General features: G+C 55.0%; 2 protein-coding genes across 15 annotated transcripts in view; one reads left to right on the forward strand and one right to left on the reverse strand.

The window, feature by feature from the left end:
* The window catches only part of TMEM120B (transmembrane protein 120B), a 45,416-nt gene extending 41,343 nt beyond the window's left edge, over window positions 1-4,073 (forward strand). Inside the window, exons 12-13 of one of the 2 annotated variants that reach the window (XR_003515227.1) lie at window positions 418-3,002; window positions 3,094-4,073. Coding sequence is in view for 1 of the 2 variants with exons in the window: in XM_027566849.1 (XP_027422650.1) it covers window positions 418-531 (114 nt within the window). In the remaining variant the exon portion in view is untranslated. Of the gene's footprint in view, window positions 1-417 lie in introns of both variants that reach the window. The other variant, XM_027566849.1, reaches the window with a different exon arrangement.
* RHOF (ras homolog family member F, filopodia associated) lies at window positions 2,074-26,188 on the reverse strand. 13 transcript variants are annotated; one of them, XM_027566862.1, is made up of 9 exons: window positions 25,033-25,493; window positions 24,114-24,218; window positions 22,064-22,163; window positions 18,328-18,378; window positions 15,639-16,096; window positions 15,243-15,330; window positions 5,126-5,235; window positions 4,904-5,038; window positions 2,074-3,642 (listed from the first exon to the last, which is right to left on the reverse strand). In XM_027566862.1, the coding sequence occupies exons 5-9, from the start codon at window positions 15,792-15,794 to the stop codon at window positions 3,478-3,480; spliced, it is 654 nt and encodes a 217-aa protein (XP_027422663.1). In that variant the 5' UTR covers window positions 15,795-16,096; window positions 18,328-18,378; window positions 22,064-22,163; window positions 24,114-24,218; window positions 25,033-25,493; the 3' UTR covers window positions 2,074-3,477. The 13 variants fall into 13 exon arrangements, with proteins under 13 accessions (XP_027422663.1, XP_027422662.1, XP_027422659.1 ...); XM_027566861.1 differs by having other exon boundaries at window positions 15,639-17,161; XM_027566858.1 differs by adding an exon at window positions 23,970-24,005 and having other exon boundaries at window positions 15,639-18,378.
* Between the last annotated feature and the right edge of the window lie 17 nt (window positions 26,189-26,205).

Consider the following 26,205-nt stretch of genomic DNA (forward strand, 5'->3'; position numbering starts at 1 on the left):
TTCCCCGCCCCACCCCCTGCTCTGTGGGGACCTGCAGTAGAGAGCTCACTGCTCTGGGGGCCTAGGAGACTGGGGCAGGAAATCTGGGGGTCCCTTGGAGCCCCTCAGAGGTCTGAGAAACACCAAGGAAGGCTCTGGGGATAGGAGGCAAGGGGGGAGCCCCCTAGGACACTGCCTGACCCCGAGGACTCATACCTCTCACCCAGCTGGCTCAGATCCCTGCCTTCCGCTGGCAAACCTTGAAGTTCTCAGGGAGCTTGTGCTTAGGGGTTCTGAGGTCCCTGGGGGCGCTGATGTGTGTGTGGGGTTTGGGGGGGCCAGTCATTTCAACAAGGAGAGCTGACCTGAGCGGGCCTCTGCCTTCTCTCCCTTCTGTTCTCTGCCTGCCTCCCCGAACCCGGGGCGCCCCCCCGCCAGGTGTTCGTGTTGGCGCTGACGTTCCTCGTCCTCTTCCTCGGCAACTTCCTGACCACACTCAAAGTTGTGCACACCAAACTCCAGCAGAACAGAAGCAAGGCCAAGAAGCCGTGAGCCACGGGGCCAGCGCCCCTCAAGACCCCGGACTTTGAGACTGCAGGGGATCCCAGGCGGCGTCCTTGCTGCCCATCTCCTCCCCAACAGCGCCAGTGACCACTGGCAGCGGTGACCTCAGGGGCCAGTGCATCACTGGGAGCAGAGCCAAGGCCCAGTCCCTGGCTGGACAAGAGGAATGTGACCCCAGCCTGTCGGCGCAGTATTAGCCGGCCCCAGCCTCCCTATTTATGACATATTTAATATTGCCTGCCCCCTTCCCTAAAATCTGCTGCCCTCCTTCCCCTGCTGCTCTCTCGAGACTGGGTCAGTCTTCCCGGGAGGGGGCGGGGGGAACTAAGCCTCAGGGACCCCCTCTGTTCCCCATCCTGTCACTGAGCCCCTCAGGTTTGGGCTTCAGATGTGCCTCACTGGGGGTGGGTTTCGGCTGATCTGCTAGTTCCTGAGTTCTAGGTGGGTGGAAGGAAGCCTCTTGGTGTCCTGCGGAGTCTCCCTCCCCGGGCGCTGCTTCTGCTGTAAGCTCCCCGCGGCCTCCGGGGTGTTTCAGCTCTCAGAGAACCACTGTCCCTCTGTGCCTCCTGCTCCTTGTGCTTCCTGAGGCTCCCCGCTTGCTGGCCGCCAGGGCTTGGCCTGAGGCAGGGGAGTTTTCTGAGGGTCACCACCAGAGGGCACCCCTGCACTGTTTGGTTGGTTTGAGGGCATGTTTCCCTCCCACCCACCCTGCCCCCCACAAAGTTTGGGTCCACTCTTGTGGGAGGGGTGCTTCCTGACCGCCACTCCTCAGCCCACCTTCCCAGATTCATGCAGTAACTCAGGGAGTGGGGACAAGACTCAGCCCTGGTTGGGACTTAAGCCAGCATGGAGGTCACCCGTGCTCCGGACTTCTCCCCTTCACCTCAGAGGTTCTGGAATGTGGAGGGAGGAGGGGTGAGTTTGAGCAGGCTCGCTTTGTGGAGGTCACCCTCTGGAGGTCATGGCAGGTCTGCTGGTCACCTCACATTAGGTTCTCTATCTATGAAGAAGCCAAAAGGTTTGGTTGCATTTTCTGCATCTTCTCGTATGGGCTTCAGCCGCCCTTAACAACTTACCTAGAAATCTCTGTTGGCCAGAATTCACAGATGGTGTCTGTAGTCATGCTCTGGCCCTCGAAGGAGTTTAAGTTTTCAAAATATGGTATTTCCCCTCCCTCCAGTAAGATCCCACATGAAAAATCCAGATTTCTACTTTCCCTAGAGAGATGGAAAGACCTAGAAACATTCCCATAGAGCAGCATTTGCCTGGGCTGAGCTGCCTTGTCTAGGGTGGGGGCTTGCTTTCTAGTTTGCCCCACCACTTCCTTTCATCCCTACCCTACTTCACTCATTTGGGTCTCCCATCTGGCCCTTTAGGAACTTGGGTTTGCCCCAGACTAGGAGTTGGCAAACTTTTTCTGTAAAGAGCCAGATGGCAAATATTTTAGGCTTTGAGGGCCAGATGGTCTGTGTCACACGAGTCTGCCGTCGGAGGGCAAAGGCAGCCAATGTATAAATGAATGGGAGTGGCTGTGTTTCAATAAAAGTTTATTTACAAAAATAGGCAGTGGCCAGATTTGGCCCATAGACTGTAGTTTGTGGACCTCCTCTGTCCTAGACCATCCTTTCTTTGTCCACGAAGCTCTGGACTGAATGCTCTGTTGACTCTCCCTAGGCATGTCAGGGCCTTGGGGAACCTAGGTGGGGTAGGGTAGGTTTTATGTCTCTTTCTCACGCCCAGTGGAGGCCAGAGCACTAGGCAAGGGAGGGGGCAGAGGCAGAAGATACCAGGGAGGGCCGGAACCACCTAACGCCATGATCTCATATTAGGTGAAGCTGATTCCCCGGCTTATTCAGGAACCACCAGCTCACAATCTCTGGGGCATTAGAATCACCTGGGACTCTGACCCCAGACCTTTCAGGAGGTTCCGGGAAGCTGTGCTGGGGGTTAATCAGGAAGTCTCCCAGGAGGCCAGGACAGCCTTGGTGTGTAGTCTCCACACCTCGGCAGCAGGGGGCGCTGTTTGGGACAGAGGGGAGCCTGGTGACAAGCCAGTGCCATCCTTCTGCAGGTAAAAGAAATCTGTAGAGAGACCTGACTTGCCCAAGATCACTCAAGAGCCTCTGTTACTTTTCATCTCTGGTTTCTGGCAAGTCGTGGCCAGGGTAGGGTCACAGACGCTGAGCAGGGATCAAATAGATGGTCCAGGGAATACTTCTTGCTTTTAGAGAGAGATCCCTCTCTGTCCCCTGTGCGTCCAGCTCTGGAAAGATGGTGGCCAAGCTGAAGGCTGAGACTGAAGTCCTCTGTATGAGGTGGAGGAAGGAGGGCCCTCATGTCCAGGGCTGAGGCCTGTGTTCTTCTGATAGGCCCCAGGCCCACCACGGTGCCTGAGTTCCTGGGCGGAGGAAGCGAGAAGCTGGAAGATGTGACCATGCCTATTTCGGGGGCCCAGGGAGGTGGGTGACTTGGGAGAGCAGGCTTGGGAGCCCTGTGGAAGGCTGCCAAGTCCACATGTATCCATGTACCAGACGTTGTTTCTCGTTTCAGGCATGGGCTTGGAGGACCTGTTGGGTGTGCAGAGAGGAAACACACAGCTGGGAGCTGGATGTGACAAGGGCACTCCTGAGTGCTGGGGACAAGTGCTGGTTCCAGGATAACAGAGGGACCGAGTTCAGCACCCCCACCCTCACCACCACTATGGCCACACAGGCTGGAGGGGAGTGTGTGGTCAGAGCTCCAGCTGGGAAAGGAGAGAGTTCCAGAATGTTCCAAGAGCCTGGCCACAGGCTCCAGACACTAGGTCCTGGAGGTGCCTGACGCCAAGTGCCCTTCGAGAGCTGGGGCAGGGGTGGGGTCTGGGCAGCAGCATGGGCCTGGGGGCCTGGGCCCCGTCAGTTCTGTCGTGAGGGCCGCATGCCCTGCTGGGAGCTGTCAGAGCAGCAGGCAAAGCCGGTGTTGTTTCTGCCGCTGTGCTTTCTTCAGAGCACTGAGGGCAACCTTGGCAGCCTCCCGGAAGACGTCTTCCACATTCTCCCGAAACTTGGCAGAACATTCCAGGTAGAGGGCAGCTCGGATCTGCTCGCAGGCGCTCTGGCCCTGGTCGGGGGAGGGGCTGGGATTAGACCAGGGGCTTTGGGCACCTCCTGTGCGACCCCACTCATGAATTTGGGGGCTTCCTGGGGCCAGGGTCCTCCCCAGGGTGTGCAGATGGGCCATAAGGGCTTGTTTGGTGTGGCCCACAGGTTGTAGCTGCTGGGAACTCCATCCTGGCCTCCACCCCATACTCTCCCCAAACTCAGGCAGAGAGGGGCTGACTTCAGCCAGGAACTGTGGTGGTCTGTTCTGTCTGCCAGGCCTGTGAGAAGCATTGAAGGCCTCAAGACATAAGGGCTTCCTACATGCCTCTCTCCCTGCTCGTCTCAGAAGCACAATTTAGGCAACTGAGCTGGCTATAGAGTAGAAAGAAAATTACTTCTAACACAAATTTATTAATGCCTATTCCTTTTGATTAAACTTTATTAGTTTTCGTTTGTGTTCCTTTTATTCTGCCACGCCTCACGCAGAAGGCAGCAGGGTTTGGTCAGGTTCCTGAAAGGAGCCCTGCTTTCCAACACAGGCCTGCCCCTCCAGGCCTCTGGGGTGATGGGACAGGACGGTGGTCAAAGGCTCAGGCTCTGGGGCCAGAGTGACTAGGGTGGGATTTTGGCTCCAATTCAGGTTATCTGTGTGACCCTGGGCTAGCTACTTAACCTCTCTGAGTCTCAATCTCTACTCTGTAAAAGGGAGGGGGGCAGTAACAGTGCCTGCCTCAAGGTAATAAGGATTAAATGAGGTAAGTAATGTGCTCAGATAAGTGTCTATTAATATCTAAAAATTATTCTTAGGGAATTTCCTGGTGGTCCAGTGGTTAGCACTCAGTGCTTTCACTGCTGTGGCCCCAGGTCTAATCCCTGGTTGGGGAACTAAGAGCCCACAAGCTGCTGGGATGGCATTTACACATAGTCACTTCAGTCATGTCCGACTCTGCGAACCCATGGACTGTAGCCTGCCAGGCTCCTCTGTCTATGGTATTCCCCAGGCAAGAATCCTGGAGTGGGTTGCCATTTCCTTCTCCAGGGGATCTTCCCTACTCAGGGATTGAACATCTGAATCTCTTATATCTCCTGCACTGGCAGGCAGGTTCTTTACCACTAACACCACTTGGGTATATGATTCTTAGAATTCTGTTGCCTTCAGCTTCTGAAAGGTCACTGAGGCACACCAGATGCCGAGGCCAAAGGCCTGGGAGGCTTTTGGCCATGGCTGTGCACGTGGACCCGGGCTCCTCGGGGTGGGGTCGGGGAGGGCCCCTGGTCACCTGTGTGTAGGTGATGGGCTCCAGCTGGGCTGCCCGGAGCTTGCGCAGCTGCTCCTTGTCCTTCCTCAGGTCTGTCTTGCAGCCGATGAGCACCATGGGGATCCCACGACAGAAATGTGTGACCTCGGGGAACCACTGTGGAAGGGGAGGGCAGGCATCAGGGGTAGGGCCCCATCTGGCCCCACTTCCAGAGGCAGGCGGGGCTGGGAGACGGGGCCTCACCTTGATGAGAACGTTGTCGTAGCTAGTGGGGTTCATGACGTCATAGCAGATGAGCACGAGGTGGGTGTTCTGGTAGGACAGGGGCCGCAGCCGGTCGTAATCTTCCTGTCCTGAAACCAGACAGCAGGTGGGGGTCAGGGAGGTGCCCCTTACTTCTCCACCCAAGTCCCCTGCCTGGGCTCAGATAGGGTAGGGGTTGGGGTCTCCTGGGCAGTTGACTCTGTGTCTCTGGGCCTCGATTTCTTCAACTATAAAACAGAGGAGACAGCCCACAGTCCTGGACCGTAGGGAAGATTACACAAGATAAAAGCAGCGGGGCTTCCCTGGTGGCTCAATGGTAAAGAATCCACCTGCTAATTCAGGAGACACAGGTTTGATACCTGATCCGGGAAGATCCCACATGCATCAGAGCAACTGAGCCCATGCACTGCAACTATTGAGCCTGTGCTCTAGAGCTTGGGAGCTGCAACTACAAAGCCCACACGGCCTAGACCTGTGCTCCCCAACAACAGAAGCAACCGCAGTGAGAAGCCCACATGCTGGAACAAAGAGTTGCCCCGTGCAGCAACAAAAACACTCAAAAATAAAAGCCGTGCGGTGCTCTTGTGGTGCTCAGAGATGGGCCTGGCTGAAGGGTCAGTGCTGGGAAACAGCTAGCACTCATGTCGATAATGATCACCACCCCTCGCTTCCGTCTTCATCCCTGATGCTCAGGTTTAAGGTCAGACTCTGAAGAAACCGAACCCTTCCTCTCCCGAGGTTTCAGACCAGTGGGGTTGGGTGGGCCCAGAACTCTGCAGTTAACTGTGGAGGGTGCCCCTGCCACCTGCAAGCTGAGAGGGGCATGGTCTCTGGTTATACTCCTCTTGCCATTCTGGCCTATGCTAATAGGAGGGTGGGGGGACTGCTGGAGATGATGGGCATTTGCCTGCCTGGGCCCACCTGGCACTGGTTGTCAACCCTGCACCACATGACTCACCAGGGGAACTGATGGCTTCTGATACATCAGCCCCTCCCAGCACCAAGTGAATCAGGACCCAAGCTTGGGCTTGGGCAACAGTGGGCTTGGTTTTTTTCAAAAAAAGACCTCATTTAGTATTTTTTGTCGACAGTTTCAAGCTTACAGAAAAATTGCAAAAGAGTGCAAAGAATTCCCTTACTCCCTTATTCACTGGGGCCTCACGTTTTGTCCACTTGCTTTATCTGTATATAAACACTTTAAACCATGTGAGAAGACCTTTGGCTGGCTGCTGCTTCTCCCCACCCCCGCCCCAAACTCCTGAAGATTTACCGTGTGGTTTTTCTAAGAACAAGGACGTCTTCTCACTTACCTCAGTACAAGTATGAAACTAACCAACACTGAGACTGTATTCTAACCCAATCTACTAGCTGTGTTCAGATCTCACCAACAACGTCCTGCAGAATTTTTTTCTGTTTCAGAAGCAGGCCTGGGATTACACACTGCATGTGGTCCCCACGGCTCAGTAGTTTTTTTTTTTAAATTGAAGGATAATGGCTTTACAGAACTGTGTTGGTTTCTGTCAAACATCAACATGAACCAGCCATAGGTATACATATGTCCCCTCCCTCTTGAACCTCCCTCCCTGGCTCAGGGATTTTTAAAAACTCCCAGAGTGAGAAGTGAGAGTCTTTCAAGCCCATGGGCGACCCCCAGCCACCTCTGCAGAAAGACTCAGGCAGTGACTTCCCTTCCAGGGAACGCAGAACACTGAGCCCAGGAATCCCCACCCTGGCCTTTAGCCTGTGGGTGCCAGGGTGACACCAGCTTGCCCTCTGACCCCTGCCTGCCCAAGGCCTCTCAGGACAAGTGGCCTCTCCAGAGAGCACGGACAGGCCATGTCCTGCTGGTGATGGCACAGCTGCCATCTTTCCCACTGGCTCCCCATCAACCCAGGGACCCCTGACAGTGTGCAGTGGCCGGGAACCCAGCTCTAACGATGGCTGGTCCGGGAGGACTGTCTAGGCTGTCATTCAGCCCACGTCCCCTCAACACCGGAGAAGGGATTAGGGATAGTCTGCACCTGGCAGACTCGGGCCCTCCTGCCCTCGTCGCCAAAAGCAGGAGAAAGCCTTGTAAGATGGTGGAAAACAGGCCAATACGCTACTCTAGCCAATCTCCTCCCCTTTCCATACACATCCCCAAACTATCCCCTCTCCTGACCTCTGTGAACATCTTTCTAGACCTGCACTGTCTGGGAGGGTAGCCACTAGCCCCACCTGGCTACTTTAATTAATGTTAAAACTTCAGGTTCTCCAAATGTAGCATTGGCTACATTTCAAGTGATTAACTCATCCAAGACAGTCTCCTGCGTCGCCTCCTCCCGTGCCGCCGCCTCAACCCATTCTCCACCCAGCGGCTGAATGGAGTGGGTGGGGTGGTGTGTGTGTCTGTCTGTGTGTATGTGCATGCACTAAGTCGCTCAGTCGTTGTCCAACTCTTTTCGACCTCATGGACTGTAACCTGCCAGATTTCTCTGTCCATGGAATTTTCCAGGCAAGAATACTGGAGTGGGTTGCCATTTCCTATTCCAGGGGATCTTCTCAACCCAAGGATTGAAGCCAAGTCTCTCGCCACCTTCTGCACTGGCAGATGCATTCTTTACCACTGCACCACTTGGGAAGCCCCTGAATAGATGGTAACAAAACTAAAATCATGCCCCTCCCCTCATCTCAAACACCTTCAGTGGCTCCCTATTGCTCTTTGTGGAAAATCCAAGACTCTCCTGGTTATTGACATGACCTCCATGCCTACCAACCTTGGCTTCACCCTCCTCCCACCTGTGCCCCTAACCCTCACTCGCTGCGGTCCAGTCTTGCTGTTTCTTGAACTCATCAAGCTCTCATGTCACACCTGGAATGCTTTTTCCTCCTTTCCCCATCGTTTGCTTCCAAACATTTTAAACATTCAGACTCACCATCCATAGTTATTTCCTTTATCAAGATAATCATCTTCTCTGTACCTCTACTTATTGATAATGCCACGTTATACATTACAGTATTTTTTTTTTGTCCGCAACCCATGGCTTGTGGAATCTCAGTTCCCAGACCAGAAATTGAATCTGGGCCATGGCAGCCCAGAATCCTAACCACTAAGCCACTGAGGACGTCACCTCACATACTTCTTACAGGGCCTCTGCCTCTAAATGATTAAGAAATCTTTACAACATGGACTTCCCTGGTGGTCCAGTGGTTAAGAATCTGCCTGCCAATGCAGGGGACACAGGTTCAACCCCTAGTCCAGGAAGATTCCATGTGCCTCGGGGCCACTAAGCCCGTGTGCCACACCTACTGAGCCAGAGCACCTAGAACCTGTGCTCCACAACGAGCCCCAAGAAGCCTGCACACCCCAACTAGCGAGTAGCCCCTGCTCACCACAACTAGAGAAAGTCTGTGCCAGCGATGAAGACCCAGCGCAGCCAGAAAATTAATTAAATTTAAAAATTAAAAAAAATTTTTTTTAAAAGAAATCTTTACAACAAACACCTGATGTGCTAGTCAGGGAACTCCTGAATCCTATTTACATATAAAGAAACCATGAGCCATGAAGTGACCTCCCCCCCTTCCACCACGAGGTCACCGAACCAGAGCCAGGCCTGACTCTAGGTTCATTCCGTTCCAAAGCCAGCCTTCCTTCTGCTGAAACACAGCAGTGCTCTCTTCTGCTCGGTAGTACGCACAGACCGGTGCCAGGCCTAACACACACTCTGATGCCCTTTTAGAAACACGGCAGGAGAAGACAAGCAGTTACGAGACAGGACTGCTGCGTGCCGAAGTCTGTGCCGACGTCTTCCCCACCTTGCCCAGCTGACTCTTCAGAGAGGCCTTCCCTCACCACACAAAGTCTGTCCCTGCCCTGTCTGGCCACAGTCTGTTCTCCCACGTTTATTCGTTTACTGCCTGTCCCCTGGGAGACTGTAGGCACCCGGAGGGCAGGGACCATGTCTGTCCTTAAACATCGTTCCTGGCACCGGGCAGGTGTCCAGTCACTGCTGGCTAGTGGGCTGTCTCGAAGTCGTTCATCTCTTGTCAGATGTGGTAGGGACCAGGGAGGTGAAAGGGTGCCACTGGGCTGAGCAAACTGGGGCCTGAGCTGACTGCAGCAGGCTCGATGGGGGCCGAAGTCAGGCTGGTAGAAAGAGGAAGTCAGACCAAGCCTGCTCCTGGTGAGGGCCTCTCCCTTGCTGTTCCCTCTTCTAGAATGCTCTTCCCAGGTAACAGCATGGCTCACTCTCTCCTTTCCTTCAGGCTTCTGCAGAGATGTCACCTCTTCCTAGAGAACTTTCCAGACTGCTTTGAAATAAGAGCGTCCTTTGCCATCTGTCCCATGACCAACTATGGCTTTAATTTTCTTCCTAGAAAGGACATCACTACCCAACATCATGATTTTTCCATGAGTACATAAGACCCTGAGATGCCCGCCATCTCTGTACACATCACTGTTACATCAATGGGTACACACACAAGCTCAGTAATCATTTGGGGGTATGAAACAACAAATGAGCGGGTGAATAAAGTGTAATGATAATTTCTATGGCTTTCAGGCTTGCAAGGGCACTTCATTTCTATCACCTGTGTTAAAAATTTTTTTGGCTGCATTGCTCGGCTTGCAGGATCTTAGTTCCCCAACCAGGGATCAAACTTGTGCCCTCCCATCCCACCCCACTTCAGTGGAAGGATGGATTCTTAATCACTGGACTATCAGGGAAGTCCCACCTGTGTTAATTTAAGCAGTCACCCCAGGAGGGAAGCTGGGTGGGGCAAATTCTTCCTGTTAGGAGCCCATGTGGCTGGGGGTGATTTCAAGGTCATAGACAGGTTTCCTGTGAGCTGAAGCACCAACTCAGTCCCCAGTTCCAAGGTCAGCTGCCAGCCCAGCCACTCTAAAAATTCCAATCCTCCCAGGAAGCCTTTCAATTGGGAATTCATCTCTGGACCTCAGTTTTCTCAACTGTGAAATGGACATGTGAGGAATAGGTGGGCCTGTGATAATGGTAGTGAAAATGGTCAACAGTATTTATCGGCAGTGCTCACTCATCACATGCCAGGCCCCATTCAAAGGCTTTTGTATGCACAGACTCATCAATCTTCACTATGATTCCTCACTACTGGCTATTGGGTTTTGGGGGCTTTTTTCTTTCTTTCTTTTTTTTTTTTGGTCTTATCACGTGGCTTTGTGGACTCCTGGTCCCTCAACCAGGAATCGAACTCAGCCCATTGGCAAGTGAAAGCTCGGAGTCCTAACCAATGGATCGACAGGGAATTCCCACCACTGGCGATTGTTTTCTTCAATTTACAAATGCAGAAACTGAAGCAGAGAGATGAAGTGACTTGCCCAATATCACACAGCCAAAAGGAAGGTTCATAAATGATAGAGGATCATAGGGAGGGCTACTGGGGTGCTTTTCTCTCAGGGCACCCCAGAGGATGGGAAGCTGTCCTTATTCTACAAGCCCTAGCTCCGACCAGGTGAGGAAAAGGCTGCCAACAAGGGATGAACTCTGGGAGAGGATGGGTAGCCAGCCCAGATCTCAGCGCCTCCTCTGGGTTGCCTTCTTGGCTTGACTGTGTCTGGCTCAGCTTCCCCAGGGGTCAGTATGCAGGGACCACGCCTGCAGAGGATGGACTTGCAGGCGCTGCTGACCTCGTTTCTTTGGGAGTGGAGTATCCTGGACACCACTCCCCTGTGAGTCAGGGGAACCAATATCCATCATGTTCCACATGACTCATGTTCCACGATCTTGGCACCTTCCCTACCTGGGCCTCAGTTTCCTTATCTGGAAAAGGGGGTGATAATCCTGTCCTTGATCTTGGAAGTAGAGAACTTGCAGGCTCGCAATGCTGGCCAAAGGTGTGGTTACTACTGAAATTGAAACTCACAAGGGACAGGGGCCTGGGTAGAGGATTCTAACCCCTGATCTTTGGACCCACAAACTCTAGGGGGCCTCCCAGCCACAGGTGATACAATGACCTTTCCCATTTACCCACAGTGATTCACAGGCTTAGAGGGGCAAGTCATCTGTCCAGAAGAGATGAACAGGGTTCCACTCTGGCCTCTGAAGATGGGCTTGCAAGGTTAAAAAAAAAAAAAAAGCCCCCGAAGGCCTTCCCTGGTGGTCCAGTAGCTAAGACTCTGTGCTCCCAATGCAGGGGCCCTGGGTTTGATCCCTGGTCAGGGAACTGGATCCCACATACCACAACTAAGAGTTCTCATGCTACAACTAAGACCCAGCACAGCCATATGAATTTCAGAAACAAATAAAAGGCCCCGAGTTATGTGCAAAAGGATGCATTTGCTTCTAGTGAGGGAATGTTTTCTGGGCCACAGTGCCCCTTGAAGCTGCCCGTCTTCCTGAAGCTGGGGTGCTGTGGGGCAGAGGAAGTGAGGCGAAAGTCGCCTCACGCAGGGCATTTCCTTTGCGGGAAGCTCGGCTGTGGCAGGCATCGTGTCGGGGGCATGGTCTCTAAGGTCTGGTGCTGGATTGAGGAGAGGGTGTCCTTGGAGCCACAGCAGTCCCCAAATCTGCCAGAGGACACCCACTGGGCACATAATTCCCAGCTCTGGCTGGGGTGTTGGTCAGGGTAGGGGTGTAGGCAGTGTGAGAAGCGGAAGCTGCCAGAAGAGGAACCCACTTCTGTACTAGTGCTGCTGGGGCCTCCCCAACCTGTGTTTCCTCCCCCGGAGAAAGGAGCGGCTGGTGCTCGGGTGGCCTGGGCCTGGAACTCAGACCACGCTGCTCTGACGGATCTGCAGGGTCAGCTCCCCCGCCTCTGGGGCTCCTGGGTCCGTAATTCCTGTCTTAGCAACTTGCTTTGCCCCCGATTTGTCCTACTGTTCCCATCTCAGGTTGGGAAGGGGCCCGCAGCTCCCCACCTCCCAGGGCAACACCACCCTGCCCCACCCCTGGGCCCCACCCCAAAGCCCAGATAACTGTCTCTGGTTGGTGTCTTAACATCCCACCTCGCCCCACATCTCCCCTCTCTCTGCCCAGGAAACTTCAGACTTCACCGCAGTTTCCGGCCTCTGAGGTGGCAGATGAGCCGCTAAAGCGATGGGTGCTCACAGCTCCCGCCCCTCTTCACCTTTGAGCACTGAGAGCTCCATCCCCCTCAGTACCCCTCCATTGGCTACAGCGGTGTCTGTAACTGCTTTCCGCCGGATGGAGACAAGCAACCAGACTGTCCTCCCACACAGACCCCTGTGGGCAGGGTCCTGGGTATGGAGAAATTTTGCCTCCTAGGGGCCACCCCATCCCACAGCTCTGGGTACCACTGATTGGTTGGAAAGATGCTTTCTCCTGTCCTCCACCCCTCACCTTGGGGTCTGGCCCGTCCGGTTCTAGAACCTTCTACAACAACTTTTACTGGACTCATCTCCACCTTGGCCACTCCCTTCACTCTCTCAGTCTCTATCTTCCTCTAGTTGGTCACCTGGCCGTCTTTTCTGCCACTTTCTCCTGATATCTGTCGACCCCAAAGGCAGAGACCAATCTCACCATCTTTATCACAAAGGACCTTCTCCAGAGATCTCTATGCGCCCAAGATTTTTCTTCATTCATTCGTTCCACAAGCCTTGCTCTGTGACAAGTGCTGTGCTGGGCACTGACATGTGGAAAAGGAATGACCCAGCCTTTCCTTCACGTTCCTCTAGATAACGGAGCTTTCCAAGACACAGCAGGATACTCTTGAGGGAGCAGCCACATCTCTCTGCACCAGAATCTCTCTCCTGGGCTGTCCCACTGATTGTAAGGCCAGCCTACTTCCCCAGAACACTAATGAGAGGTTCAAAGCCCGGCTCTGCTCTTCTGCTGCCTGTAACAGTCCTGCTGGGAAAGCATGGGTGGGGGCTGGCACAGAGCTCTGCAGGCCACTGGTTCAAAAGAACAGGCTTGGGCTCAGGCCTGGGCCTGAGCGGCAGGAGGTTAGAAAACTCCCAGTAACACTCAGTGAGCTCTTTGGAAGAGGCAGGCCCTGTGCTAAGCGCTGTACATCACATGACTCTGTCATCCTCAAAGCTATTTTAGCCCTGCTCACAGAGGAGGAAGGGGCTTCCCAGGTGGTGCAGTGGTAAAGAATTCACCTGCCAATGCAGAAGACGCAAAGACACATGTTCGATCCCTGTGTTAAGAAGATCCCCTGGAGAAGGGTATGGCAACCCACTCCAGTATTCTTGCCTGGGAAATCCCATGAACAGAGGAGCCTGGCGGGCTACAGACCCTGGGGTCGCAAAGAGTCAGACACAACTGAGCATGCACACACACACAGAGGAGGAAATTGAGGCCCAGGTGTCCCCAGGGACATACAGCCATGAGAGCTGGCATCAAAGCCCAGGTCAGACTCCAGAGCATGCGGCAGGACGCTGCGGGCAGGTCATCATTGCCCTGGGTGGTCACGCCTTCTGACAATTGAGAAAGCGCTCTCCCCACCCCTCCGGCACGAGCTCTTAGTGAAAACCCTGCCTTATACCAAGCAGAAGCTTGCCAGAACCTCTTCATGACAATGTATTCTGATAAGTCTTTTGAGCATCTTCTTCCGGGTTAAGCAAGAAAGACCAGAAGTGGTCCCAGCACTGGGTCTGCTGGGGGAGGCTGTGGTGAACAGTGAGCCCCAGGGATCTAAATGGAGAAGGCCTGAGATGAGAGGAAGGAGGAGCTGGTTCAATCCTTGCTCTGACCCTCCCTCCCCCACCAGCCCTCCACCCAGAGCAGAGTTAATGAACCTCCCCCTACCTGGGTCTGTGTGAAACTGAAAGAGCCCCAGACACACCACTTGGGGCCCCGCCTTTGGGAATTCCTCAGACGATTTTGGCTTTTCCAGTTCAAGGGGCTGGCCCTGTTCTGGGGGCGGCCCTGCACCGTGTTCATCCAACAAGAGAGGGTCCTTAGGGGCCACTCGAGGGGGGACACACCCACAAAGTCAGGAATACAGAAGGACCTGGGTCTGGGAGAGATCCTTTCCTAAACCTTTCCAGGGTGGAATGACAGATGCTACTGGTTGCCTTATGGAGAGGTGCACAGTGGGGTGGGGAGCTGGGGATGGGGGTGGGGGATTTTGGTCTCATCCAAGGGCAGTTGGAAGACTCCACTTTATACATACAAGGCTTGGCTGACAGGGCACCTGATGACATGGTTCCACACAAGTCATTAAACATAAGAGTCACAAAGGCTGGGTGAGGCCCCAACTGGGGATCCTAACCTTTGCTCCCCAATGTTGATTCAGCCCAGAGGGGAGTCGGGGCATGAGGTAAGCTCCTCAAGGGTACCAGCAGCAGCAGCAGTGTTACTGGAATCTTCCCATTGGCTGTGCTCCTCCTACCATCCCCCAACAATAGGAACGCTGAAGATTGCGAGGGGATCAGCATAAATACACTTGCCTTGGGAGCTGCAGGTGGCAGAAAGAACCTTATTTTGGACCTACATCCCCTAGAGCTCTGCTCCTTCTTCAGTGCCAGGAAAAAACAGAAGTGTAGCCACAGAGTCCGAGAACCACAGGCTCAGAATGACAGACCACAGAATTCCAGAGCCAGGCACCACAGTCCATGGAATCCCAGAAACACGGGACTCAGAATTTATAGCTATAGGGCCCTAGAGTCTCAGGACTGTCAGCCACAGAATCCTGGCGTTCACAGGATCTGATCTGAAGCCCAGAGTATTCTACAAAATAGGACCCAGAAATGCAGCCTACGAATCCTTAGCAGCAGGGGACTCAGATCAGCAGCCCACGGAATCTTAAGAGACCACAGCATGTAACACACGACATCCTGGAACCATGGTAAACAGAAGCAAAACCCACGGTTTTCTAGAACCACAGGAGAGGAACAAAGCTGTGAGCCCTCAGAACATCAGCACTAGGAGGGCGGCCCAGAAGCTCACCTCTTCCAAATACCCTCCTTTTACAGATGGGGCGACTCTGTCGGGCTTCCAGCACCACCCAGCCAGGCGGTGGTTAACGGGCTCCCAGACAGCGCCTCTCCGGGAGTGACGGGATGTCGAGGTCGGGAGAGGCAGGAGGGCGGGCGGGATGGCCCGGTGGGGGGATTCCCCTCAGGGGAAAACCCTGCAGGCGGACCCTAGGACCCTCGCCGCGCAGACGCACTCACCGGCGGTGTCGTAGAGGTTCAGGGTCACCTCCTTGCTGCCCACAGTCACGCTGGCTGTGTACTTCTCGAACACGGATGGGGCGTAGTGCTGTCGGAGAAGGGGTTATGTCGGTTCTTAAGGGGTACAGCGGGTGTCCAGGTTCCAGCTGGACACCCACCCCTACCTTCCATCTTCAGCCCATCTGGCTCAGCCTCACACCCCCACTCTGCTGGGCTCTGGAATTCCCGAGGGGGCGCCCCCGGGTGACGGCCGCCTCTTCATGATCAGGATGCCAGGGACCCGGGGTCCGGGCTCGAGGCGCAGGCTGAGGTCCGCCCGTCGCCCCTCGTGGCCCCAAGTCCTTTCCCCCATCCCGCCCCCAGCCTACCTGTTTGCAGCCCCCCGGCGAGCCTCACCTCGGGGAAGGAGCCCTGGCTGTACACCATGAGCAGCGAAGTCTTGCCGCAGCCGCCGTCGCCCACGATCACAATCTTCAGCTCCTTCCGGCCGGAGCCCGGGGCGGCGGGTGGGGCCGGGGCCGGGGCCGGGGCCGGGGCCCCAGCAGCGTCCATAGCCAGGAGCCGGCAGTACTGGCAGCGGCTCGCCGGGTAGAGCGCTGGGGTTGAGCGATCGGAGGCGGGGTGGGAACTGGCCCGGGGGCGGGGCTAAGAGAAGCCCCGCCCTCGGCACCTCCTCCACCAGGCAGCCAACCGGGCTGACTTCAGTCTCATTCCCAAGAAAACTGAGGCAACTGAGAAATGGAGAGCTCGGCGGCGATGGCAACTCCCATCTCCTCCCCTGTGCATCACTGCGCGCCCCTCACCGGCAAGGTCCGATCGTTTCCGCCTCTTCCCGCCCGGCATTGGCAGGCTGTCTTCAGGCAGAGACCCTTTGATTGGCCGATTTGGCCTCCCATCGGATCGCATCCTTTTGATTGGCAGGATGTCCCCAACACGCCGGTTTGAGGAGCCTTGGTCTCAAGCGCTAGGAAAATGCCCCCATCTGCGCCCCGCCCCAATTACATGGCCTTGGGGAAGTCCGCTCTGACTGCAATTTCCCCCAGAAGGTAGCATCGGTGGTGCCCAATATCCTAGCATGAGGGTCAAGTCGGCCCACCTGATCCGGCCGTCTGAGTCTGTGTGCGGGCTGGGGAATAGCAGTTCCGCTTACCTATCACCCCACCTCCCAAAGGTGGAGGTCTGGCGCCCTCTGCTGGGCGATGGCATCTGCGCGGGGACTTTGGGAACAGGTGAGCTGACTCATAACAATGCCCTTTCGAGAGTTGGCCCCAAACCACGCGGGCGGGAGCCTCTTTCTAGCAAGACCCAGAGGCGTGAGCAGAGACTCCGTCGAGGAGAGGACAGGGAAGGCCAGGGTAGATGTAGTCGCCTTCAGCTGGGCCCCCTTCCGTCCACTTTATTTGTATTCTCCAGACAGCAGAAATACCTATCCTTCTCAAGCTGTCTCCCTAACCCTCCTTACCCCATGACCAAAACGGCTATTTCTTGAGCGTTTACTCTGGATGAGTACTATCAGGAAGGCTGGCTGAAACCTTCCTGCCCCCACCCCTCCCTGCACTTTGGGCTGTGCTTTGCACAAATTAGGCCAGTGGTTGCAGAGGGATCCTCAGGAGCAAGCGTGTACCAGGCAGGCACCAGGGCATGGCTAGGTGAGAAAGCAGGGTCTTTCCCAGCTAGGATAAAATCTCTGATAATTTCCTCAGAGAAGAGCTGGCAGGACTCAGGATCTTCTTGCCTTCACCCCAAAGGTTCCCCATTTCAAGCACTCAGCAAAGATCAGGTAAACTTTATTTCCAGAGGAAGTTGCCAGCCTGGCAGTTCCATAAATGCCAGGTCAACGTTTTCGGCGGCTGCAAGGCATAACCTGACCACCAGATGGCAGCAGAGACTGCCCCTGGAAACTTTCAAAGAGCACAGACCTGGGAAGAGAGAAGCCCAGCTCTAGGCTGTTAAGTGGAGAGCCCTCAAGATCCCCTAGACAAATTTACAGCAATTCATTCATTTTTTGCAGCACAAGTTTATTGAGAGGCAACTGTGTTCCTGTTTTTGAGGAACTCAGTCTTGGGGGAAGCAGTCTAAATGCAAGATGTGAACTATTTAGACACCAGAGCCCCTGTGGGATTGAGAGAGACCTGGGTAGTACATCAACTAAGCTTGGCAGTGCTGGCAGGAAGGGCCAATGGAAGTAGGATGGGCGTCCAGCTTGAGTAAATGCACAGTGGCTGGAAAACCCCATCAAGTTTGGCAATGGCTGGGGCGTGAGAAGGGCGAGACATGGCTGTCAAGGAAACCAAGGCTTAGACCATGGAGGCCTGGCTGCCAGGCTGAAGACAGGAGTCAGACACAGGCTCTGAACAGAAGAGCCAAGCCAAAGCTCTCTCCGGTGACTGAGGAGGAGCTGTGATTGGTTGGTGAGGCCGTGGCTGGGGCCATCTCTGCATAGGGGCAGCCTGGCGCTGGCAGGAGGGGAAGAGCATCACTCAGGGACAGGGAGGATGGAAGAAGGTTTTGAGAGAGAGGGGAGGACCACTTACCTTTGAGCCAACTGCAGGATTGACCTTGTGTCAGGGATCCTGAAGCTCAGGGAGTGACTAGGAGAGTAAGACTGCCTCATCTGGGAGGGTCACTGGGAGAATTCACTTAGAAGGGTCACCCTACTCTGAGCAAACTGTGGTAACTGCTCCAGCCTGGAGGGGGAGTCCACTTGACTTTTCTCAAAGTCCTCAGACCTGAGTTTCTACCTTTTCTATGAAATGAATTTCAACTTACAACAAATGACATAACACAGAGCCAAGAGGAGGAAAAGTGGGTCTTCCCAACCTGGCCTAGGCCCAGGCAAGACAGCTGACACTGGCCCCAGCCTGCCCACCCACCCTGCCTGGCCAAGAGGTTGGCGGAGCCCCAACCCCACCCTGCAGGGAGCATGTTTGATTTGGACCTCGCTCCAGTGGTGGTGCAGGGGCTGGCTTTGTAGCTAAAAATACCCAGTGGCCAGGCCAGCTGCTCAGAGCTTCCTCAGAGGCAGTAGGCCAGTGCAGGCCAGCTGAGGCACTGGAAATGCCCACAGGCCGGCAGACTCCCTTACCTGCAACACAATCTGAGGACCCAGATCCATTCTTCTCTTCACTAGGAATTCCTGGAGAGATTTGGGAGAAGAAAAAAATTCTTTAACCCGGTTCTTGCCACAGAACTGTTGGTACACAGAAGCCTAGGGGAGTTGGCAGGTGACATTTGTGGGGGTGAAGCGACTTGTGTTCACACTTAGGCCTAGGGGCTCTCCCAGTGTTAAATCGTTCAGCCATGTCTGACTCTTTGTAACCCTATGGACTGTAGCCTGCTAGGTTCCTTTATCCATGGGATTCTCCAGGCAAGAATACTGGAGTGGGTAGCCATTCCCTTCTCTAGATCTTCCCAACCCAAGGACTGAACCCAGGTCTCCTGCATTGCAGGCAGATTCTTTACCGTCTGGGCCACCTGGGAAGCCCTGGGTGTCTAGTGAGGCCAACTGACCCCAGTAGAGAAGTAGGGCCAGATACACTTCTGTCTTATGAGGTCAAGGTCTGGCCAGCACAGATCAGGACAGGGAAGTGAACAGCAATGCTATGGCTTCCACTTCCCTAGTGCCTCAGGAACACTGTCGGAGGTCACTGCACACCTGAGGGGTCATCCACCCCATGTGGGACAGAAGTTAATGGAGCCATCCTCTGAGGTCCCAGAGATGGGAGGTGGCCCAGGGTGGCCTGGGGGATCAAAGCTGTCTCTTCCTGTGCTAGGGCTCTCCTCCAGGCTCGACATTTGGTAACAGGGTTGGGGGAGTGACTGCCAGAGTAAAAAAGCGGCCTTCATAAAGCCAGACTCAGAAACAGCTCAAGAGGTTATCCGCCACCTTCCTCCTCCTGGTTCACAAGAGGAGACTATGAGTCCTGGAGGGGCGGGATTTTGTCGAGGTCACTGGCCAGAAGGAGACAGACAGCACTGGACCCAGGCGGCCTCTGAGATGGCCGGGTGCCCTCCACAGTCCAGGCAGACGCTGAGTTTCCACCCAGAGGGTCTGTCCGAAAGGTCGTACTCCACACCGCGCCCGTTGGCCGACAAGCCGGAAGGGGCGGGGCCCTGGCGTCCAGTAGTAAGGCAGGTCCGGCCACCTCCCAGCCGCCCTTCCGCTGGCGTGGCCCTCTCCAGGCAGGCTCCACCGGCTGGGCGCCAGGAACGCCCCGCCCCGAGCTCGCTGGGTGACCGGTGGGCGGGGCCACCCTCCCGCGCAGGAACCACCGTCTGAGGACGATAGGCTGCCCCGCTCCTCCCTTCACCTAGGAGGTGATACCAGCATGCGGACAAACAAATTCAAGAGGTAGAAAAAAAGACTAAGAAGCGAGAAGGGGGTACAATCCTTCCAGGTCTTCCGGACACCCCTCCATTTCCAAGAATCACACCCCGAACCCAGGGGAGAGCCTCATTGTTCCCTAATTGGTCCGAGGGCGGGTGTGGAGGAACTGGAACTGGCTGTAGCCCTTCAGGCTGCTGCTGAGAGGGAAAGATTTCAATTATTTAACCATCCAGTGCCCACGGGAGGTAAAGACCACTGGTCCGCGGAGCCCCAAGGACTCGATCAGAAAAGGATGGAGGACACTCTTAGGTGGCAGAAAACGTCACCTGAGAATCGAAGGGAGTTGAATGAACACATCAATGGCAGAGCAGAATCTAAACCTTAGGACTGGGACAAGTGTGTACGTGGGAAGAGGCTCATAGTATAGGGTATTAATAATCTGAGCCTCACCAGCTTTTACAAAGTGCTCACTCTGGGTAGGGGAAAGGGAGTCTAGTGCCCAGTGTAGTCAACTGCACCCCCTTCACCCGAGCAAAGGACAGGATGGACCAAATCCAGCTTATCTGGGATAAGAGCCTCATGTGGTCAAGACTCGGCAGCCAGAAGGAACTACGAGTACCATGCTGGCTACTTTCAACCAGACAGCTTTGCCGGCTCCTGGGCAGTGATGCCAGCAGACAGCTGGCATGGGCAGGAGACCAAAATAACCCAGACAGCTGGGGCGAGGGGGTGCCACGGACACAGGCGCTGGGCTGGAAGTCAAGACACCTGGAACCTCATTCTGACTGCCCGTGGTGGCCTCCTGACCTTGAATGAGTCACTTCTACTCTCCCAGTTGCCGGGGTGGGGGGGCACACCCCTAAATCAGGACCCATTATGGAACAGCCTGTGGACTTGAGGAAGGGCCACAACCCCAACTCACACACTGGAGGAAAAACAGTGCTGGCTCCCAGCCGGCAGAAAGTCAGTCTTCCCCTTTGCCCAGAGGCTTCGCCACATGCTGTGGGGTGGGCAAGTTGGGGAGGAGCCTACAGATGGCCCAGCCACCTAGGAATGAAGGCCAACTAATGTGAAGCCAGAACGTGAGGCCGGCACCCCTTAATCGCACTTAATCTGCCCTCCACCCTTTACAGCAGGCTTCATTATCATCACTTTACACAGGAGACTCGCCCAAGGTCACTAGCACCCTGGAGAGTCAAGCCCACAGCTGCCTGACCTACAGCTTCCCTTGATGAAACACCAACACTGCCCCAACAGAATCTCTGGGCAAGCCCTAAGGCTCCTCCAATCCTCAATCCAGCCCCTACACTGAGGGATGGGATAAAAGTGAACAGAGCCGATCAGACTGGGAAGCCTGAACCCAAAAGGGGGGAGGCTGTGCAATCAGCAGGGACCCAAATGGTTCATCAAAGTAATCACAAACTAGAGCTCACATGGGGGAGGGGTCAGAGATCAAGGGTCACACTATCTCCAGCTGTGGAGCTTCCTGGAGATCAAGAGGACAGGAGACCCCTTACAATCAGCCTGTGTTAGGAAAATGAGAGTTGCCATTACTACGAAGCCCTTGACTCTGCACCAAGAAATGAGGTCGGGGCTTCAAGTGCACAAGTTCAGGTCCTTTCAACACCCCAAGGTGTTACCCGGCACAAAGGTTCTCAGAATGTGTCTCCACCAGGCAGCCATGAGCAAAACCTGGGAATTTTATTAGAAATGAGAGTTCTCAGGCCCCACCAACTGAATCAGAAACTCAAGGATGGGGTCTCGGAGTATTTTAATGAGCCACCCGTGTGATCGGATGCACACTTTGACAATCACTGACCCATTTGTTCGGATGGGGAAACTGGGGCTGAGAGACTGCGCTGCTTACACAAGGTCACAGCAGGTAAAACGGCTAGCCAGGTTTCAAATTCGGGTTTGTCCAATTCTAGAAACAGGGCTTTGAGGGGGAGGGGGCTGGGTGAGATGGAATCGTGGGAATTTCCTGGAAGGAGACGAGTCAAGAAACCTCTTTCTTAAAGAAAACTGGCCCAGATCTCAAGTCCTTCTGTTCTTCACCTCCCTAGCAGCCAGACATTAGAAAGGAAGGGGCCAGCTTCATACAATCACCCCACACACCCCCAGTGCGGGCCGGAAGGGAGGGCCAGCGCCGGGTCCGGTTTCCTGGCAGCCGACTGTGCCTTTCAGAAGAGGCATCCAGGGCCCTCCCCCACCACAAACACACGACTGGGAAATACTTTCGTAAGTGCAGCCTCTCCTATGCTGCTAAATACGGCAGAGAATTGCACGCCCCAAACTCCTGACAACAGAAGCTGACAGGCGGGGATGGATGGACCAAGCAGGCCCAGCAGGCAGCCGATTTCACACAGTCCCACACATCTGTGTGGGGGAGGGGCCGAAGAACCAGACTAGCGGGTTTGGGGTGCCCGCCCTCCCTGGGCGCCAGGCCAAAGCCCCCCAAATCGCCCTCGCAGGCTGGGAAAGGGCTCACACCTACCTTAATGCGGGGACTGGCAGAGTCAGACTATACCTGCTTCTGCTATCCAAAGGAGGGCGGTCCACTCTGAGGGTACCGGGCCCCTTCTCCAGTCACGAGCCTAAAGGGAAAAACGGGAGGGTTTTTTTAGGGCGTCGATGGCCACAAACCAGACATGATCTCCTAGAGGAAGAAGAGCCTTACAAATGCTGAACCCCCTTCCCAGCTGCCAAGGCGGCCGTCACTCTAAAATGGATGAGGCGAGGGGGGGGGGGGGATGGGGGGCGGCGGCGCACGGGAGTCACGAAGGTTCAGCCGGAGCGCTGAGCTGCAGGAGGCGACTCATCTGCATTTCCAAAGGCCCGCCCAGTCTGCATCCCCTCCCCCAGGAGTGGCCGGAGGTGCGAGGGTTTACCCCACAGCCCTCCGCCTAGGGGGATCCCGGGGAAGGCCCGCTCGGCTTTCCCAGGCCCCAACCCCCCACCCTACCCTCCCTAGCGCCGGTGGCCAGCACTGCCTTCATGGCCACTTCGGAACATCGGTGGCCTGCGTGAGGGCCTCGTGCCCAAAGCAGGGGACAAAAGGGGCCCACCCGCCCCTCGGGCTCGGCTATCAAAAAGGGCGGTTAGGGGGCCAAACGTGGGCGCCATGGCTCGAGTGGGCAGCAGGGAGGGCCTGGGGTCAGAGCAGGGCCACGGGGGGGTAAAAAAAACTCCGCAGCCTCTAGAGCAGCCCTTCGGGGTCAGGGGGCGACCTCGAGCGGCCCCGTGGCCCTTTGCTACTGGCTCCCGGACGGGAGGAAAGAAGAAAGGCCCCGCCCGGGAGCGAGGCCTCGTGCCCGCGGGGGCTCCTGAGTAGGGCGCGGGGTTTACGGAGGCTGCAGAGCGCGCTCTGTACGTCTAAGCTTCCCCGGGCCGGGGGCATACCCCCAGGCGGCGGCCTGGAACGCGGGCGGCGGCCTCCCCTCCTCTTCCCCCCGCTCCGGCCCCGCCGCCTCCTTCCCTCCTCCCGCCTGGCGCGCTGCGGCCGCCACCGCCCGAGCCGCGGGCGGCGCGCGCGAAATGGCGCCTGTCTGGCCGCCTCGCCCCGCGGATGCGAGCGCGGGAGCCTCGGCGCGCGACGCCCCCCAAGGCCCGCGGCCCCCGAAACGGCCTCGGAGACCAATCCCCGACCCGGGGCACTGTGCCCCGCAGGTTCTCAGGGCTCCGCCCGGCCGACGGACCGCCGCCTGCTCCGGGGTCCCAACGACAACCGGGGAACGAGGGAGGAAGAAAGAGAGCGGCCGCCATTAGCCACCCCGCAGCCCGGCCCTGGCTCCGGCCCCAGCCTCGGCCCCAGCCCAGCCGGCGGCTCTGCTCTGAACCTGAAAATAAAACTCGTGTTTGCGAGGGAGGAGCGAGCGCGGACGGGAGCACAAGCAGCGCTGGGGCTGCAAAGCGGGAGAGATGCTGCGTCATGGTGCCAACATGGACGCCGGCCTTTTGTCCTTTTTTGCTTAGGAAGCGCAGGCGCGCCCAGGAGCCCCGAAAAGCCGGCTTCGGAGGGCGAGACCCCAACCACCAAAAGGAAAAGAGGCCTCAGGCCCGGAAGGAGAGGCTTCCTCAGCTTTTGTGACCCCCTTCCCCAAAGCACTTCAATTTCTTCTCCCTGTCAAGGCTCAAACCTAGAAAAGAGAGGGGAACTAGCGCAGGCGGCTCCATGGATGCCCCAAATCGCTGGGGAGACCTTCCTCTTGCCTCCTGGGCAAAAGGGGCAAAGGGTCTGAAGAGTCCTCCTCGTGCCCCCACCCTCCCCGATCCGGCTGCCAAACGTGAAGCTCCAGAAACCTCCTACTCCTCTCAGCTCCTAAACATTTGCAGCGCTTGGCCTTCTCGAAAAAACATTTCCTCGAAGGGGCAAATACACTTTTTTTTTTTTTTTTACTTACCGCTCAGCCCGGTGCCATGGAGTCTGGAAGATCAAGCTGGGCGGAGGTTTTGGAGGTGTTATTGTGGGGGGGAAAAAAAATCTTTTAGGGAGATTGTTTAGTTGGAAATATTTGGGGTAATGGTAGTGTCTTTTTTGTTGTTACCTTTTTAAAGTTACACTCTCATGGCATTTTCTGCTCCTTCCACTTCTGCAAACTTTCCAGGGTTGGGTTGGCAAAAGGCGGCTTCGCTGAGGACTGTTTACTGCTCTGGATATAGCAATGGTGTGACCGTCATTAAGAGACAAAAGGCGAAAATACACAGTCAAATCAAACAAAAGGCAAAAGACGCACCGGCCATCCCAACCACCATAGAAACTACCCCCGTTAACGATGGTGTTTGGCTCGAACCAGCTAGGACTTGTTTTCCAGTTTTAATCTAGTTTCCTGTGACGGCTTTAGTCTCTTTACACAAAGAGGTCTTCCTTTCCCTCACAACCCCCCTTCCCCAACAAAGACGAGAAAAACAGAGTCTGTTTTTCTTCAAATAGATCGATTTTCAAAGAAAGTGTACCTGTTACGGGGAAGAAAGCTGACTAGCATTTATTGCTGTAAACATTTTCAAAAGCTTAACTCTAAAACCTAGCTTTATAAAAGCAAAATCGTCTAAAAGCATTTTAACTGGCTTATGCTAGACAAGAGCGACAAAGACATACATGCAGATGAAGGTTCAGAAAATTAAGGACATCTCAGCAACATTAACATGAAAACTGCACTGCGTAAGGACAGAATGGATTGGGTACTTACAATGTAAAAGGTTTTTAAACACTTAAGAGTAACGACTGCTTACAGTTTTTTGATGCTGCCATTTCGCTAATCCTAAAACTATACATTTAAAACATTACCTTGTTAAAAAGAGCAGAAGGAGTTAATAAGATGGCCAGTTTTAAGTGTTTAATAGAGGAAACTATATATATAAAAATTTATTGTTCAGTTAAGAGAATACAGATTAAGACAGCTCCAAGCTCCCCCACCCACCCACGAAAAAAAAAAAAAAGGAAAAAAAATTAAATATGTCATTTACTTAGGTTTTTTGTAATTCAAAATTGTTAACTGCTGACATTAATGGTGTGCTATGACCTAGTTATACAAGACAAAGATGGATTCCAAGTCATAAGGAAAAATCCAGATCTTTTTAAAGTCTTCTTCATTCTTCCAATTTTGAGTCCTTTAGCTTGTTGACAAATGTTAAACACAACACTGAGGCGTCCTGAACGGGATGGTGGAGTCAAAGGAAAAACATTCCCCATTTGCAACAAAGGAAAAACCCACTTGGCCATTTAATTCCATTGCAGAAAAATGGCTCCCCTCATCTGTTGGCCTCTCCTTGGTGTCTGATGAAGGATGTTTTGAGATCAGCGTCTAATAACTCAAGCCCTATAGAAGCCGCGCGCTGATTGGCTGCCGCGCCCGGCCGCCCTGCTCCAGCCAATTACCTACCCACGGCCAAATTACAAACCCCGAAAAGAGCCCCAATATGAAATACACTACCACGAAGCCCCAGCGAGGCGGCTCCCTCTCCTCGGTCGCCAGACAGGAGAGGCAGAGGGGGCTGCAAACGCGTCCTCGCGAAGCCCGAGAGCCTCGGAGTTGAACTCACAAAATGGAAGCCGCGCGCTGATTGGCCGCCGCCACTCCCGGACCTTTAATAAAGAAAGGGGAAGGAAAGATAAATGCAAAAAAGGGGGAATCGTTCCTCCGCCGGTGGCTGGAGGAAAGGGGGGGGAGGGGTGCGGAGGGAGAAGCATGTGTTCACGACAATTACAAGGGCACTCCTCTCCAAAAATAAAAACAGAAAGAAGCTTCTATCACTCAGGTCCAGGCCCGGGCTGCTTCCTCCCAGGAATGTAAATGCTAATTTGGTTAAAATCCTGGTTTCCCCTCCTCAGCTCAGCTCCGGGGGGAGGGGGTCGCGGGCAGAAGAAGAAGCCGTAGCCGAGATACCTCGATTGCAACTCGTCTGGGGGCCGCCTTGCCGCCCCTCACGGCTCCGGGCGTCCAAACACACAATCATACACCCCAAAACCAGCCCTTTCCCTTGGGTCCCCACGCGCCCACCTCGGGTCTTGGCAGTTTGGAAACAGTTTTGGAGGCCTGAGGCGCAAGCCGCGGCGGCCGCGGCTCGGAGGGTAGCCCCAGCCGCGGGAGGTAGAGCCCGGGGAGACCACCCCCCCTCCCCCGCCGCCAAGCCCCCCAT

Source organism: Bos indicus x Bos taurus, chromosome 17 (genome assembly GCF_003369695.1).
Source record: "Bos indicus x Bos taurus breed Angus x Brahman F1 hybrid chromosome 17, Bos_hybrid_MaternalHap_v2.0, whole genome shotgun sequence".
In the NCBI taxonomy this organism is placed as follows: domain Eukaryota; kingdom Metazoa; phylum Chordata; class Mammalia; order Artiodactyla; family Bovidae; genus Bos; species Bos indicus x Bos taurus.